General features: G+C 30.1%; 1 protein-coding gene across 2 annotated transcripts; it reads right to left on the reverse strand.

Moving 5' to 3' along the window:
• Positions 1-7195: 7195 nt before the first annotated feature.
• On the reverse strand, positions 7196-13476 carry LOC130940482 (terpene synthase 10-like). Of its 2 annotated transcripts, none has more exons than XM_057868615.1 (7): positions 13147-13476; positions 11492-11750; positions 10711-11092; positions 9454-9558; positions 8502-8640; positions 8137-8385; positions 7196-7683 (listed from the first exon to the last, which is right to left on the reverse strand). In XM_057868615.1, the coding sequence occupies exons 1-7, from the start codon at positions 13414-13416 to the stop codon at positions 7369-7371; spliced, it is 1719 nt and encodes a 572-aa protein (XP_057724598.1). In that variant the 5' UTR covers positions 13417-13476; the 3' UTR covers positions 7196-7368. The 2 variants fall into 2 exon arrangements, with proteins under 2 accessions (XP_057724598.1, XP_057724597.1); XM_057868614.1 differs by having other exon boundaries at positions 9454-9672.
• Between the last annotated feature and the right edge of the window lie 5059 nt (positions 13477-18535).

Genomic DNA, 18535 nt, shown 5'->3' on the forward strand with positions numbered 1-18535 from the left:
AAATTGTCTATAATTCATTTACACGCTGTTTTATAGACTTTTAACAAATCTAGATGGTTCGATAATGATTTGAGAGTGAGATTTATTTCTCTTATAAGTACCAGTTTTTAAAAATGTATCAAAGGTTCTTTTAATTAGTTAAAATAACAAAGAAAAATGTGAAAAGAAAAAGAAAATAACTTTCCTTCGATAAAATTGAAGGACTTTGAATTTAAAAACAATACGTAAACATAAAGGAAAATAAAGAAAGCAACAACTTAGCAAAGAAAGTAAATTTACAAGAACAAGTAAATTTGCAAAGAAAATAAAATTATAAGGAATTTAAAAGAATTTAAAAGATATGGAAAGAATTTAAAAGCTAGACTTGGGTTGGTTGTCTAACTACCTCTTTGCTTGATCTTTAACAGCAAAAGAAAAAAGCATCAATCTGTAGACATTCTGGTCTACTCCTTCAGTTTATACTGTGTCAGCTAATTGCAGGAATTCTGCAAGGAATTCTATGGGCTCTTCTTGTGGAAGTCCATAAAACTGGCAGTTTTACTGCACTAAAATTATTAACTGTGGGTTAAGCTTAAAGTTATCTACTCCAATAGGAGGTATGCTAATGCTACATTAATAGAAGTCAGGAGTGGGGGCTATATAAGACCCCAAAATTCTTCTGAACTGTTTATTCCCATTGAGGTTCATGGTGAACTCTTCCTGTTCCTGTACACTCAGTGAAGAAATAAGAAAATAGGAAGAAGTGTGTCTCTATATCAGAATATAAAGCACTTCCAGTAAGATGTCTTGAGAAGACAAGAAGAATGGAGGTAGAGGGAGAGAGATGAAATTCAAATTTTTGAAATTAAAAACAAAAGGAAATTAAAATATTTTTTGTTTTTATTTTATTTAATTGTTAATTTTGAAAAGAAGAAAGAAAAATAAAAGAAAATTTAAGATAACTAATTAATTAAAAAGATTTGACAATTTTAAAGGTGGTTTTTGAAAAATAAAAGAGAGAGAAAGAAGTAGATGATTTTCGAAAATAGAAAAGAGAGAGAAAGAGGTAAGAATATTTGAAAAAGAAGAGAGAGAAATTAGTTAAGAAGTTTTGAAAAAGAGGAAAGAGAAAGAAGAGTAGAAAAGAGAATAAGATAAGATAAGTAAATAACTTATCAACAAGATTTGAAGGTAAAGTAAAAGATTTGATTTTGAAAATTAAATTTTTGAAATTTGAAATTTGAATTTAAAAAAAGTCAAAGAAAGATTAAGATTTGAAAGAATAAGTCAACAAGATAAGATAAGATTTGAAAAATTTTTGAAAAAGATTTGATTTTGAAAATTTTTTATTTTGAATTTTTAAAAAAGAATTGATTTTGAAATTTGAAATTAATTCAAGATAAGATAAAGATTTGAAATATTTAAATTTTAAAATTTGAATTTAAAATATGATAAGATTTAAAATTTAAAGATTTTGAAAATCAAATTTGAAAAGATAAGATTTGAAATTTGAATTTTGAAAAAGATTTGAAGATAAGATAAGATTTGATTTTAAAAATTTAAAGTTGGAAAGAGGAAGTCAAATAAAGACAGATAAAATTTGAAAGATTTGAAAAGATTTTATTTTAAAATTTGAAAATTGAATTTGAATTAAGATAAGATAAGATTTTGAATTTAAAAAAAGATAAGATAAAGATTTGAAAAGATAACAAAAAATTTGAATTTTGAATTTTTGAAATTTGAAAAATTAAAAAGATAAACACTAAAACACACCAACTTAAATTTTTTTGGAATTTAAAGACAAAATTTTTGAGATTTTGACAAAAAAAAAACACTAAAAGATACCAAACTTAAAATTTTTAAGATGAAATTAAGAAAAATACGAAGAATAATTTGATCACAATGAAGAACACTCAAGAACACTTTTCGAAAATTTAAGAAAAGAATAACACAAAGAGATACCAAACTAAAAAAATTTGCAATCAAACAAGAGAAATAACAAGAATAGTTTGAACATCAAGAAAGAAAATAAGGAATAATTTTCGAAAAACTAAGGAAAGAAAAACAGAGAAATATCAAAAAGACACCAAACTTAAAGATTGACACAAGATTCAAACAAAGGAAAAAGATAACTAAAGAAAAGAAAAGGTTTTGAAGAGTTTTTGAAAAGTTTTCTAAAAAGAAATTAAGAAACATAATTAAACAAGCAATAAAAACTTAAAAAGTACCTAATCTAAGCAACAAGATAATTTGATAGTTTGTCAAATCTAAACAATTCCCAACAACGGCACCAAAAACTTGGTGCATGAAATTAGCTCCGCAAAATTCGCACAAATAGACCGGCAAGTATACCGGGTCATTCAAGTAATACTTCAGGTGAGTGAGGGTCGATCCCATGGAGATTGTTGCTTTGAGCAAGCAGTAGTTACCTTGCAGATCTTAGTTAAGCTGATAGAAATTATAGTTGTCACGAGAAAAAGCATAAAACATAATGAATAAATAAAACGTTACTAGATAGATGAGAAATCAATGGTGATTGAACGGTTGAGGCTTCGAAGATACTTTGTCTTTCCCGATTAACTTTTCTTACCGTCTTCCTCAATAACTTTCTGATTCCTTCAATGGCAGCCATAAGTGATTAACTCATGTCCTCTCATCAAGTTAACATCATCTACTGCAGCAAACCACCATGTTGAGATGACTCATATCTTCTCATCAAGCCACCTCTAGGTTTCTCACTGTAGCAAAAGATGAATCTCTAAGTAATCCACTCTCCTTCACGATCCTACTCAAGGTGTCACAGATAAGGCAGATCTTTCGGATCAGAAAGTGCTGCTTCTCCTACTCTAGCCTTAACGCCACAGAGACCTTATGCACCCATATTCAATGGGATTTCATGTCACGTATCCAAAGTTGCTCAGATGCTCTATTGGAATCCGTAATGCGATTTCTAGCTTTATTTCAATGCTATCCGGGTCATGACTCGCACGGAACCCATGTAGAACAAGGCTTATTGTCACAGGTCACCCTCAATTCATCAGATGAAGAACGAGATTGCATAAGAGAATAGAATCAGAGATATTGAGATAGAACAGTAATATTATTGATCCATGAAACTCACCAAAGCTCCTAACCTTAACCTTAGGAGGTTAGTGGTTCATACTAAACAAAAGTGATGAATTCGAATGAGGGAGGAAGAAGATCCTAAACAAGGGTGATCTTCTCCTTTAAATACTAATCTACTAACTAAGAATTATAGAAATATAATAGACTAGACTTAGGAGTGCGAAAATCCACTTCTGGGGCCCACTTAGTGAGTGTTTGGGCTGAGCTAAGAGTGTCTCCCACGAGCTTGCTCCCTTTTGGGCGTCCAACGCCAGCTTTGGACTCCCTTTTGGGCGTTGGACGCCAGCTGCTCCCTTATGGGCATTCAACGCTAGGAATAGGGTAGGTGACTGGCGTTGAATGCCAGTTTTAGGCCTTCATTTCTAAAGTAAAATATGGACTATTATATATTTCGGAAAAGCCCTGGATGTTAGCTTTCCATAGCCGTTGAGAGCACCCTATTTGGATTTCTATATCTCTAAAAAAACTCCTTCAAGTGCCCGGAGGTCAGATTCTGACAGCATCTGCAGTGCTTTCTCTGTCTCTAAATCAGACTTTTGCTCAAGGTCCTCAATTTCAGCCAGAACATACCTGAAATCACCATAAAACACACAAACTCAAAGTAGAATACAAAAATATGAATTTATCACTAAAACCTATGAAAGCATAATAAAAATTAAACAAAACATAATGAAAACTATATGAAAATGATGCCAAAAGGCGTATAAAATATCCGCTCATTAGTGAATTTCATCAAAAGAAAGGTATCCAACATCAATCTACATGCTCCAATACACCCCAATAAAATGGCATTAGTGAAAGGAAGAATAAATATCTTCTTGAAGTAGCACATGCTATTATGTTTGAGGGTAATGTTCCAAAGTATTTATAGGGAGATATTGTCTTAATAGCCGCCTATCTCATAAATTGAATGTCCACGCGTGTGTTAAATTACTGTACACCGTTGAATACTTTGAAAAAGAATTTTTCAGCATGTGGGTTGCATTTTGACTTACCTTTAAAAGTATTTGGTTGTCCTCTATTTTTGCATACACCTTCATATCGAAGTAAACTTGATCTAAGGACAGAAAAATGCATTTTTATTGTCTATTCTCCAAGACAAAAGAGTTATAAATATTTCAATTCATATACAAAGAAATTTTATGTAAACATGGATGTTACTTTTTTTGGAACATGAAACCTTTTTTCATAAAAATTCTCTTTAGGGAGAGAGTCTAAGAGAAGAAATGTTTTTGCATGAACCTTTACCCACTCCTATCTTACATATTGAGGATACAACTTTCACTGATCAAGAAAATTTTGAAACAATTACAAAAAAATGTGGAAACCAATTCTAAAATTGTGCCAAAATTAGTTGGAACCCAAACATGAAAAGAAATACCACAATCAGAAAAGGAGTTTTGATGTTATGTTCGAAAATATCCCAAGACAACTAGAGACCAACCCATCATCTCTGCACCAATCCAATCTAAAAACCCGGAAGACGGTCCAACTATAGTACTTCAGGAACTTTCAGGTAAATCTGAAATTGCCACTTCTAATAATAACTTGCCAATAAACCTTAGGAAAGAAACCAGAATCTGCACCAAAAAAGTACTCAAAATCAGCACCAACCATCCTATTTTCAATTATGTCTCTTATCAAAATCTCTCTCAAAATCATCGAGCATTTACTTCTAAAATTACAAATTTGTTTGAGTCTAGGAACATAAAAGAAGTACTAGATTATCCCAACTGAAAAGTAGTAATTTAGAAGAGTGGCATGCACTCAAGAAGAAAGAAACCTGGGAGATTGTAGACCTACCACAGGATAAAATATTGGTTGACTGCAAGTGAATTTTCACCATCAATTGCAAGGTTGATGGAAGCATAAATAGGTATAAGGTTAGGTTAGTAGTTAAGAAATTTACACAAACCTATGGAGTAAACTATCAAGAGAGCTTTGCTCTAGTTGCAAAACTCAACTCTGTTAGAATTTTCTTATCTCTTACTGCAAATTACAATTGGCATTTACATCAATTGGATGTAAAAAATGCTTTCATGAATGGAGAGCTAGAGGAAGAGGTATTTATGAAACTTTCACTTGGATTTGAGTAGGGAGGAATAAAGTGTGCAAATTAAAGAAGTCTCTTTATGGATTGAAACAATCTCCAAGAGTTTGGTTTGAACGACTTGGAATGGCGGTGAAAGGACTTGGTTATACTCAAAGTCAAGTTGACTATACAATTTTCTATAAACATTCAATAGCTAATAAAACTGCTATCTTAATTGTATATGTGGATGACATTATTCTGAGAGGTGATGATATCTTGGAGCTAAAAGATTTGAAGGAGAAGCTTGCCAAAGCATTTGAAATCAAAGAACTTGGCTCATTAAAATACTTTCTTGGAATTGAATTTGCATGGTCTAAGGAAGGCATTTTTATCAACCAACAAAAATACGTCCTAGATCTTTTAATTTAAAAGAGACAGGATTACTTATTGTAAAGTTGCTGAAACACCTATAGAGCCCAACTTAAAATTGAAGCCAGCTGAACCAGAAAATGTAATGGACAAAGGAAGATATCAGCGGTTAGTGGAGAGACTAATCTATTTATCCTATACACACCTGGATATAGCCTTTACTATGAGCATGGTAAGTAGAAGGGGTCGCTTGGGAAAGGGTTACTGTACAAAAACTATAGACATCCTTAAGTAGAAGTCTATACAAATACAAATTGGGCTGGAAACGTCATGGATAGAAGGTCAATATTTGAGTATTGTACTTTTGTTGGAAGAAACCTGGTTAGTTGGAGGAGTAAAAAACAAAGTGTTGTGGCACGAAGTAATGCAAAAGCTGAGTTTAGAGCAGTGGCTCATAGAATATGTGAAGCACTATGGGTAGAGAAAATCCTACAAGAACTAAAGGTTCTTATTTCTCCACCAATAAGATTGTATTGTGAGAACAAATCTGTAATTTCTATTGTCCAAAATCCACTTCTTCATGATAGAACTAAACATGTTAAAGTTGACAAGCATTTTATAAAAAAAAAAGATTGAGAGAAGACAAATTTGTATCTCATATGTTCCAACCACGGAACAATTAGCAGATGTTCTAACTAAAGAATTACCTAAGAAGACCTTTGCTAACATAATAAGCAAGCTGTCAATGAAAGATATCTTCAAGCGAAATTGAGGGAGAGTGTTGACTAAATCAAGTCAAAATCAAATTCTTAATTTCTTTCATGAATCTCTGTAAATAGAATTAATTATAATATTTTTTCTTTTTTAGTTTAGCTTAATTTTAGGAATTTTATGATTAGATTTTTTTAGACTAATATTTTTCTATTTTCTAAAAAAAATGATTTTTTGTATATTTGATAACATAATATTTAAACACTTTAAGTATTAATATAAGAATTAAATTTAAATATTAATTAATGTAAAAAATTATATTAAATTTTTTAATTTTAAAAAATAAATTAATTTTAAATTAAAATTTTTTTTTAAATACTTTTAAAAAAATCTTAATTTCAAAAATTATAAATACACTTTTTTAATTTAATAAATACAAAACAAAATATTTTGTGCTTTTTACTTCTTCAAAAATATTTTTTCAAACAAAGCCTTTAACTTTTGAAACCATAAAACAACAATAACTTGAAACATGCACCATTAACGAATCATTAACTGTACCAGATGATGTACCATTTTACTTTGAAAAAAAGAGCTAAAACGTCCAAATGAAATGTATATGGTAGACAACATTGACAGATGTAATGTTGCAGTTATCTTCTTTTCCTGCTTTAGGGTTTGATGTTTATATAAGCTAGGTTGCAATGATCAATTATTGCATACAATTATTGATTCTTCTCTAATATATTATTATAAAGGAGCGTTAGAAGTCAGCAATTTTTGTGTTTTGTAATTATTAATTAATTATTAATAATATTTTTAATGGTATAAAATTATATTTTCATAAAAGATCACTCACTTTTCTTTAATAATTAAGTAGTACTGGTCATAAAATACAAAAGTTTGCAGACTTTTTTTTTTTAAATAAGTTCAAAGTCAACCCATATGATAGTAAAAAATAATAACTTTCACACACAGTATATAATGGAGCACTAGAACACATCAGTGGCAAAAATTACAATAAAAGAAAACACTTAATATTACAATAAAAGAAAATACTAGTAGACCATACAAGGTACATTATTTCAATAGACATTCTAACATAAAATAATCACATCATTTTGAATAATACTAATTAATGAGACAGCATTTTAGTTCTTCTCAACCAAGTTTTCTTTGTAAGGAATGGGTTGAACAATTAATGATAGAACACGATTCTTCATTTGAGAATCTTGAATAGTGTGTCCATCTCCATGGTTATACATGCACATTGCCATTCTGGCCAGGTTCACAGCCATGCCAACAAAGATTTGAGGCAAAGAAGAATTATGAGCTTCCTTATTTAGTTTCTTCCATGATAAGGACAACATGGATTTTATATGTTCTTTGGCATTTTTTTCGGAAGCTCTGGTTTCATTCATGTAGCACTGAATTAACTTCAGAGTATCACCATTTTCACTTTCACGCTAAAAAATTAACAAAAGAAATAAATATTACAATAAAATAATAATAAAAATGAAACAAATATAAGAAAGTTTTGTAAAAAATTTTATTAAGTGTTTATAATTTTTTATAATTTAACTCAATTTTTAATTGAACCTCTACAGTTTTTTTTAACAAATTTTAGAAAGTTTTTAGTTAAGTACTAATTCATATGCACCATTACAAAATGTCACTATAAATATAATATTTTATTCTGGTTTGAAATTTCTTCATGATATTACAGGTGATGAATGAAAATAGAAATTTAAGTAAAATATTTTATCATTGGTAAGAGTTTTATTTAAAATTTTAAATTATATGAATCTATTTAAAAATTGAGTAAAATTATACTAAATAATATATAATATATTATGTGCACTCCCGAAATAATTAAGCCTTAGAATAAATAACAAGAATGAAGAGATTTTGGAAATTACTTCATATGTTCCAAGATCATTAACAAGGCGTGAAATGGTTGATGAAAACCGAATCATGTCACAATATTCTTGAATGCAAGGTAGTTCTTCTCTTTTGAATGAGTGTGGAACCAAAAAATAAGTATGTACAAGCATAACCGGCATGCCTATGGAGATCCATCCGTTCTCCACATACTTCTCAAACCCTGGATTATACGCACTATGGAACCACTTTGCTTCTATAAGATAGCTTTTACATATATCTGTCCACTGAAAATTTGACAAGCACAATAATAATCTCTTCAATAGGGAATAAAAGTAAAATTGTAAAATAATAAATAGTAAAGTTCTAAATAATTAAATCAAACAAACAAATACTTTCTTACCGATTTCTTTAGGTATGGAGCAATATAGAAACCGTTCATTTTTAGGAATTCAAAAGCCAAATCATTGACAAAGTTATAGAGCGAAAGAAAGCATAGCTGCATGTATTCTGGAAGAGTATCAATGATCTTTGGATCCCATCTAGAATCAAAGTAGCGTCATCAATATTGTGAACAAAAGGGGTTTTTAATTTATTAGTCTTTAATATTGGAAGTGATTTTTTTTATGTTACTAAACAACAGTCACTCAGTTTTTCAAATACAATATCAAATTAAATTTTATTGTTATACATTAATGTTTTTTTATATATATTATAGAAAACTTTAGTATCTTGTTCTTTATGATTATGATATAATAATATAATATAAGAAATGGCTTCTGTTTGTTTTTAAGGTTTCGAAACAACTATTGATTTGTAATATATTTTATATGAATATACATATGTCAATTATTGACAAATAAATATGTATTCAATTTAAAGTAATTATATAATTAAATAGATTATCTCTTAATATGTTATTCAAGTAATTTGATGGAAAAAACATATACACTAAAATGAATAATTTTTGTGTTATCACAGCTAACATCCATTTGTAACTTTTTTTTTTAATCTTTTCAAATCTTTGTTGCTTACAAATTTGTTCAATTAAGTTATTACAAGAATATACCCAAGTCTATTCTTTTATTTAACTTTTTTAACCTCAGAAATTTAATTACAAAAGTTGTTAAAGTACAAATACTTGTTTACAAGCTTTTGAAGCATAAGGACTTATTTACTAAATTTAGTGAAATTATAAAATCTTTTATATTTTTGAAACCTATTATCTAAAATTAATGTTTTAAAATTTAAAGAATTAATAAAAACACAATTATAATTTAAGGACCATATAATATTTTGTTAGAAGAAAAAAAAAATTACAATTAAGTAAATAGGAGTAAGTTTTAGTTACTGACCTATCAACTGCTTCCGTGAAAAGTTCTAGCTCTTCTAAAGTTCCGTACACATCATAGATGTCATCAATTGTGGTTATTAAGCAATTGACTTTTGTTAAATTCCTTCTGAAAAATTCAATATGTGGCTCTGAATTCATTGCCAAAGGCCAAAGGAAGTTCTCTACCAACCTATCTCTAGCAAAGTTCAACTTCTCTAGAAGGTCTTGTTTTTTCCACCAACTTAAAAGAAGGAGAAAGAAAAAGCAACAAAATCATTTAGCATTTGAACACAAAAAAAAAAAAAGGAACAAAACAATTGCATATGCTTTTGATTGCACTAATTAATGGAAAAACCCCTAGAGCATGCAGGGGTATGCTCTGCCTTTAATAATAGAACCGGCATAAAATGATATTCTTTAGGTAACTTTGGTTATATTGATTAAGTAGAAATGGATCCTCTTCATTTTTTATTCCATTAGAGAGAATAAAATGTGATTTCTCACTTTTAATTCTATAAGTGGAACCAGAAATTAATAAGAGAGAAAATAATGAATGGACACTATCCAATTTTTTTTCTATTAGAGAGGATCTACTCCCTGATTAAGTTTGACTTACAGTTTAGTAGTTTTCTTTTTAATATGCCCATAATTATTAGTAAAAAGATTTATTGCATCAAGAGAGTAAATTAGCATGGTTAATTTTTATTTTTGACAGTATTGATTGCTTTTTTAGTAGTTTGAGTGTTTTGATTTTGGACAGAAAAAAATAAAGTTAAAACAAGTTAAGAATCTATTTTGTTTGGTTAAAAAATTAGTTAGAAAATATAAATATTTATTTTTGACTTTATGAATTCTTAAAATAAAAAATATTAAAAAAATATAAATCACACATATGTTAGATGTAAAATTAAATAGACTAACATTGTTACTTCAACTTTTTCTCTTCATTTCCCTTCAAAACTTAATATATTCACTCTAAATGCAAGAGAGTTTAAATGAAAATCAAACACTTTTTAAAAAATAATAAAATAAAATATGACTATCTGTATATAAAATTAGTTTTAGAAGTTGGCAAAACATTTCTATAATTGAAAAGATAATTTTAAAAACTTAGATCGATTCACCATTATTATTACAACCTCGACGATGATCATCTTACTAGGTCTAATATAATTAATTAAGTCAACAAATAATCTTTCAAGCAAAATTACCTTGATGCATGCTTAATTTAGTGATTCTAAACATATATATAATAATATAAAAATGGCTGGCGTATCACCTTGACCCATGCTTGAGGTCTTCTTGATGGATGGTTTGAAGAATGTTGAAATCCAATTTAGCAAACTCAAGTAAAGAAGGGTTCATTGTATTCCTTGTTTCATAAGCATGAATGAACCATTGTGCCTCCCATCGTGGAGCCCTCCAATGCAATGGAATCTCCAAAGAATGATCAATTAGGAGTGATAAGTAGTTCCCTTCACTCTTATTTCTGAATGAATATTTTTCAAGAATTTTCGAAGTGAAATCTCTTGCTTCATCCAATATAGTTTCACCCTCCCATGAATAAAATGAGGCTTCATATAGTGATAATATTCCTTCAATATCAACTGACTGAGATATCTTAAAATTATCCCTTTCATCTAGAAAGTCAACAAAAACATCTACAACAAAAATAATATACAACACATCAATTGCTTAATGAGAATATATAGCTTTTATATACTGAGAGCATCAAATAATTTTCCACATATTGTTAATGACGAGAAATTAAAATAAATAAATAAATAAATAAATAATCTGGGTGAATTTTTATCATCTGATCTGATTATTTAGTATAAATAATTATTTAAAATATTTTTTAATTTTAATTGACTATATTAAATATAAAATTATTCATGTGCATTTATTTGTGTAGTTTATTTTTTTTGGATAAATAATTTTAAGATAGACTCACTAAATTAGAAACATAATTCTAGCTAGTTTACTTTTTTTTTTTTGTTTCAATCTCAACTAAATATTCCTAAGTAGTATATGAAGCATGTCATAAGAAGGTGAAAAACCTGTTGATATATCATAACCATTATCCCTTAAGATCCTGAATTCGAGTGCTGTGGCATGCAGAGTCTTCTTTTTTTGGGAGTAATCTATGTTATGGATACTGTCCAATATGTTCCTTATTTCACTCTTGAAAAGATAAGCCACTCCAAGCCTTTGCAACACATCAATAAGATCAAGCTGGTCAACATGATTTTCAACTTTGAAAAGCATCTTTCTTACTTCTTCCTTCAAAACATGGTGTTGCTTGAGGTATGTTTCCTCCTGCTCATTAGTTAAAGAGTTTTGTTATTTATATACCTAAGAGTAATTATGTGTGTCTAATAATCTGTTGAGACATGTTGTAATTTTTTGTTTGTTCTTGCTGATAATACCGAAAAAAGTGAGATCAGATAAGTTAAGGGTGTGGGGTTGGTGTTATATCCATTCATATGTCATATTTTTTCATGTGGTTTTGTGTTTCTTATATACACTTTTTTGCCTTTTATAGTCGATTAGTTATATATATATATATATATATATATATATATATATAGTATACAAGTGTTTCTTTCAATTCTCCATAAACAAAAGAGCAAACACAAAAACACAAAAGGAAATAAGGAACTGAATGTTAGAGTAAACGCTAAAACAAACAAAACTCAATAATAATAAAGCAGCAAGTTTCCAAAATATAAGCAGGGCACTAAATTGATAAAGATAAAGATTTAAACTTCAATCGAAATTTAACCTTGATTGAATTGAGTATAATAAAATAATATATTTATGTATAAAATATATAATTTTAAAATTAATTTTATAATTTATTATTTTAAATTGATTAACCGTGCAGTAAAAATTACATTCATTCGATTGGTTAACTTATATTTTGAATTTCAAACGATTTTCGGTTAATCTGCAATATAATCTCAGCTAGGATTTAAATTCAATGTACTTTTTAAACAAAGCATACATATATACCACTCAACCAAGTCTTGGAATGAAAATAAAATGTTTTTCTTAATTTAGTTATTATTTGCATTAGTCTTGTTGTGGCAACAATTTAAAATTTTGGACAATGAGAATTTGAATAATATGGTCCAAAAGTAAAGGTCCAACTCTCCGAGAGAGACAACATTTGGGATCGAGTTGGGGTTGACTGATCCGATAATTGACTTGACTTGGAGCACATGCACAAGGATATTAGACCGGTTTTAATTTTAGTTTGGTTCGGATGGTAAAAAAAATCGAATCAAATCGAACTGCAATTTTAATAAATGACCAGATCAAACCAAACCAAACTACACTGCAAATGCGAATGCGAATGCTCCTACTATGCATGTTTCAATCTCACTTCACATATTTTTAAGCAAGTGAACTCATAAAGTTTGCACTGTATGTATATGTAAAAGTTCAATCTCTGAACAAATTAACCTCCTCATCCTATATAAATACTTTCGAGTAAGTATGAGTAATTTTATAATTCATGCTCACCTACTTTATTTTTCACTTGAGCATTGAAGTCTTACCGACATAGCTATACCTAGTCGAACCTAAAGTATAATACTCTTTGAATTTTCCATTATCCAAAGTCTATGTTCACTAAAGTTTGCTAACAAGGATGCCTAAGAAATTTACGAAGAATGATCTACAATAATATGATGGAAGTATCGAAGCATACCTTATATTCACTATTGAGTGACTGGATATACTCATGAGGCCAAATAGAAGGTTCGTATTTAGCAACAATTTGACGATCTGTTGTTTGATTTTTACTACTCTTATTATTGTTATCATTAGAAACTAAATTCAATGCATTGCATTGAATTGAGCAGGGGGAATTTAAGGTCCTAATTATTGTTGCTGGAAATGATGAATTTTTCCCCAGAGGAAGGAGCACTTTGGTGAATGTTGATGATGTGATTATTGAAGCAAGTTTTGGCAGATCCATCTAGACTATGATGACAGAGGAAAAAGAGAAAAGAGGGAGCGGGTATTCCAAGGATTATGTTTTGTTCATTGGCAACATAATGATCTTACCCTTTATATAGGCGAGGAGCCATAGTTGTGTAAGTCAGATCAGACTGGCCGGTTAGACCAGAAATCTAACAAATTAATGGTCCGATAAGTTCGGATTAAAAACGATCTTCTGAAATTAAATAAAAAACATCAGGTGTGTGACTGTGACTTGGAACTTCTTTCAACTGGACACTGTACGCTTCCAATGAGCCAGCAATAATTTTTTCCCATCGGATGAGCACAAAGCCAATATTTTCTTTAGCATTTTTTTCTTTCAAAATATTTACTGCTTTTTTTTAAAAAAAAATCTTAATTCGGTATATATCTGTTACAGTTTAACGTAGTATTTGTTAAGTATTTCTTTTGCTTTGCTTTTTATATAAAGTTAAATATAATAAAATAATGAAACAATTGCACTATAACTGAATTATTTAATATGGATAATGAATATTTTTATTAATTTAGAGTTTTAATTAGTTTAAAGATAATAAAAGAACGACAACTATTATGAAGTAAAAAATGATTTCTTGGTTCGAACTAGCCGACTTCAAAGTGAAATTTTTCACGTGTTAATTTAATTATTTTTATTATTTTTCACATGTTTGATATAAAGTATATCAATATGAAAAAGTGGATCCTGTGTTTTAATTTGAGGAAGTAGTTGCTCATATTCTATCCCAAAATATAAAATCAGGTTTAATAAGTAAAAGGGTCCATTTAAAAAGGGTAGTTATTTTTTGTCTGTCTAATTTATTGAATGTGTGTTTGAATTATTGTTTTTAAACGAAAGTTTCTATATAATTGATTTTGTAAAATTGATTTTTATGAGAAGTAAATTTGTATTAATGTGATTTTTGTTTGACAAACTTTATATTAAACTTGATTATAGTAAAATAAATGTTATTTGAATTATACTATTCAAAATTATTTTTAGATGAAAAATTAATAAAAGAGACATCAATTTAAATATTTTTTTATATACATGCAAAATCAGAACACTAACAAAAATAATACAAAAAATATTTATCATATAGATAAAATAAATATAATAAAAAATAAAAATATCAAAGAGAGTACTATAAATTTTATAATGTCAAACAAAAAAAAATATTTTATAATTTTTTTAGTATTGTCAGTGCTCTTTAATTTAATATTATTTTGGACTATAAATTTTCATTATTTATGACTCTATTGTTATTTATAATTAGTTTTTTATTTATTTTGTCCTTTTTTACAGGATCATAATTTATAGGTTAAATTACACAGTTGGTCCCTATATTTTTAGTGAAATTACAAATTGGTCCCTACACTTTAAAAGTTTGTAATTGGGTCCCTAAAGAGAATTAAAATTTGCAATTTAGTCCCCGCCGTTCAAAAAAAGTTTGATTTAACAGAATATTCTCAGAATATTCTCTATTTTGAACATGTGAGCTGCACATGTTTGACAACAGGGACCAAATTGTAATTTTAGTGAAAGTATAGGGACCAACCGTGTAATTTACCATTTGAAGTTACCAAAAACTCCCTAGGCTATCTGAACCTACCTCGTCCCTCCTCAACTCTCTCACTCTCACTTTCTCACTTTATAAAATGACATCCCAACCCCATCGCTCTCTATCTCTCACCTCGGTTCACCGTCGCTATGCCGAATCCACCGCATTTGTGCTCACAAGTCAAGTATTGCCTCCTTCTTCCATCTCACCTCTCTCATACGACAACTTTTTCTTTTCTTCCAATCCTGATGACTTGCATCATCTACCCCTTTATCTTACCTAAAAGGACCATAAAAAGAACACAAATGTGACACGCCAATTCAAGTGCCACTTGAACACCAAGGCGTGCCATGCCAGTTCAAGTGCACAGGAAAGAGGAGTAAGAAGAGAAGGCCTGGGCGTGCCACTTGGGTTCGAAGGTGTGGCACGCCAGGCTAACCATTGTGTAAAGAAGACCCTGGGCGTGCCACTTGGATTCGAAGGCGTGGCACGCCAGGAATGTCAATACAAGGGGCGTGCCACTTAAGAAGCTGGGTGTTCCCCTTATTCTTATCTTCCACATTCTTTATAACTTTATTTACATTCTGCTATTTTCTATCCCCATTTATAATTCAGTCATTTATAATTCTGAGAATATTCTGTTAAATCAAACATTTTTTGAACGGCGGAGACTAAATTGCAAATTGTAATTCTCTTTAGCGACCCAATTACAAACTTTTAAAGTGTAGGGACCAATTTGTAATTTCACTAAAAGTATAGGGACCACCTGTGTAATTTAACCTAATTTATATTATACAAAATTTTGATAATAAACGTAGTATATAATAATTACAATTACAAATTTTATAAAATTAAAATAAAAAATAAAAAATTAATACAAAACAAAAATAGAGTACATCAAAGGATAGAAAAAAATCATACATATAAGAAATAATAAAAATTTCATAAAACCAATAACATATATTATATGAACAAAAGAAATTCAATAAAAGATAAATAAAATCAAATAAAAAATAAAAAAATTTCATACAGAACATAAATAAAATACAGTAAAGGATAGAAAATGAAGGGTAGGATCGGTAAAAAAAAATTCATCTAATTTTTCAAGTATAATCAGCCACCATAAACGTAAAACGCAGAAGTTACAAATTTTAGCTTCTCCTGAATATGCGTTAAGAGCTAGAATCATTTCTTTGTTCAGAGGGATAAAAGTTGCCAAACATAAAAGTGAAACTTAAAAGAGACTCAAACGTACTTCTCTCTTTCCCAACGCGTTTGTCAAATACATCCCTAAGAGGTTGGGCGTGACGAAAGAAGTTCAGCCCCACTTCTACAAATAAGTAACTACCTTTCTAAATATCTCCTACTATCTCTATTCTATCTAGAGAAAATATCCCAACAAACTCTCAAGATAAAGGGAACGGTTATCCATCAATAAAGGTGGAACTACTCAAAATCTACTTAAAACCCTTGCTAACTTAAGCATCATAGTCTTTTGCAAGTACCACACCTACCTCCTTACGAAGAACTCTGATGGCGGCACCTCGGCATCAGAACAAGTTGGACGCTGCCTCAAAAGGAGTTTGGACCTCACGTTCAGATCCAAATCACCATTTCAGGTAACTCCGAAACATTAGCACCGAAACAGAGGGTGGTCTTCTTCAGCTCCTTCAGTAAGGCCGCGCAGAGCCCGGCCATCCGAACTCCTCCGCGAGCCATAACCTGGAGGTGAGATTCAATAGCAACATCATCCTTGCTTATGAAACTATGAGAAATAATGTGCTTCTCACTCAAAGCCAAAGCATCAAAACCTTGTTTATAGATGGCCAAGCTCGATGTCTTGTGTTTTTTAGAGGTCGGGTCGGGATTTGAAGGAGGTGGATGGTTTGCTTGCTTTGGGGGACGATTTGCTTGTTGTTCTGAGGAGGAGGGAATTAACCGAAGGCCGAGGTCGAGTGTAATCTTCACAAAAACAGTAGCACCCGAGTCCGACTTAGAAGGCAAAGCCACCTCTCCAAACTCTTATAGCTGGAGATTGCGAGCAACGACACTCTTCTTCGCAGTTTGTAAATTTTTCATTGCGGCCATCTTGGGAGCCATTTTTTCTACATCACATCATGGAATCAAAAACAAAGTCAGGCATGAAATATATAATTAACAAAACCTCACAAAAATAGAAAGAAGACTACCTAAGTCAGATTGGAGTTGGCTGGGGTTCCTAAAAATCTTTTTAGTATTCAAATAAGGAGCACGACACCAACATTCCTAGAACAGGTCAACTACGCTCTTCTTGAGATCATCTAAATTGTTCACATTGTACTTAACTATTATCGGTTTTTCCTCCTAGTACAAAGAAAATCAAGATTTGTTGTTTTTATCAAAAAAGAAAGGTCAGGTATTATCAATAGCTTGGATTTTGAAGAAATAATTCTTAAAATCATGAAATGACTCATCAAAAATAGCAAACACCTTCCTCCTTCAAAGCTCCATAACTTTTGATCCGGAACTCCGATTGACGAGCCGTTTGCGGCCACGCGAAGCTCTTGACGAGCTCTTCCTTTCTGTCTAAGTTTTTCTGGTAAAAACTCGAAATTCCATCCCCAGTTTCTAGCCCTAGACTCCGCATATTTTTATGTTTGGTTTTTGAGTAGATTTTGTAGTTTTGGTTGTTTATGTGATCTCTAGTAGCGAGTAATTGTTAGATTTTACTCCTACTCACATTAGATAAGGTAAGGTTCTACTAAATCCTTTTGTTTAGTTATTTTGTGTATCTTAGGTTTTGATTTGGTATATATGTATTGTTAGTTTGAGTTTTGGTGTTTGTTGGAGTTGGTTGAGGCTTTGGAACAAGTTTGGTGGCTTTATTTTGGTGTTTGGTGCATTTAGGAATCGGCCAAGGTATGATTTCAGTTTTCTTTATGTAATATGTAATGTTTATTGACACTTAGGCTAGTTGACCCTACGATAGAATTGAATGTTGTTGGTGTATGAACAATTATATGTGAATTGATGTTAATTTTTGGTAGTATTGGATTATTGTGGTTGATGATGATTATTGGAAATTGTTGGTGTTATTGAGTATTGATGATTGGTGTTGTTGATGAGGATTGATAAATGAAGTGGTGGTGTTGTGTGGAATGAATCCAAATGCAAGTAATAATGATTATATGATTTGATGAGGTTGTTGGTATTTAATGATTGATGATGAATATTGATGTTGTTAGTATTTAATGATTATGAAGGTTGATGAGGAATGTGTGACTTATTGTTGTTGATGAGGAATTGATGATTATTGAGATTGATGAGGATTTGTAGTGATTGTTCATATTGTTGATGGTTGATATTGATTATGAGTTTTATGATGGTTGTTGATGTTGAGAAAATTGAGGATGAGTGTTGATGTTTGTTACGGATGTTGAGAGTTGTTGATATTGTTGACGATTATTGATGAGTTGGGTTGATTATGGAAAATGATGGTGTTGGTGTATGATGTGGAAATTGGGTAATGATAATTTTTTAGGATTGTTAATGGTTGATGGGGTTTGTTGATGTTAATAA

This window comes from Arachis stenosperma, chromosome 7 (assembly GCF_014773155.1).
Source record: "Arachis stenosperma cultivar V10309 chromosome 7, arast.V10309.gnm1.PFL2, whole genome shotgun sequence".
NCBI classification, from domain to species: domain Eukaryota; kingdom Viridiplantae; phylum Streptophyta; class Magnoliopsida; order Fabales; family Fabaceae; genus Arachis; species Arachis stenosperma.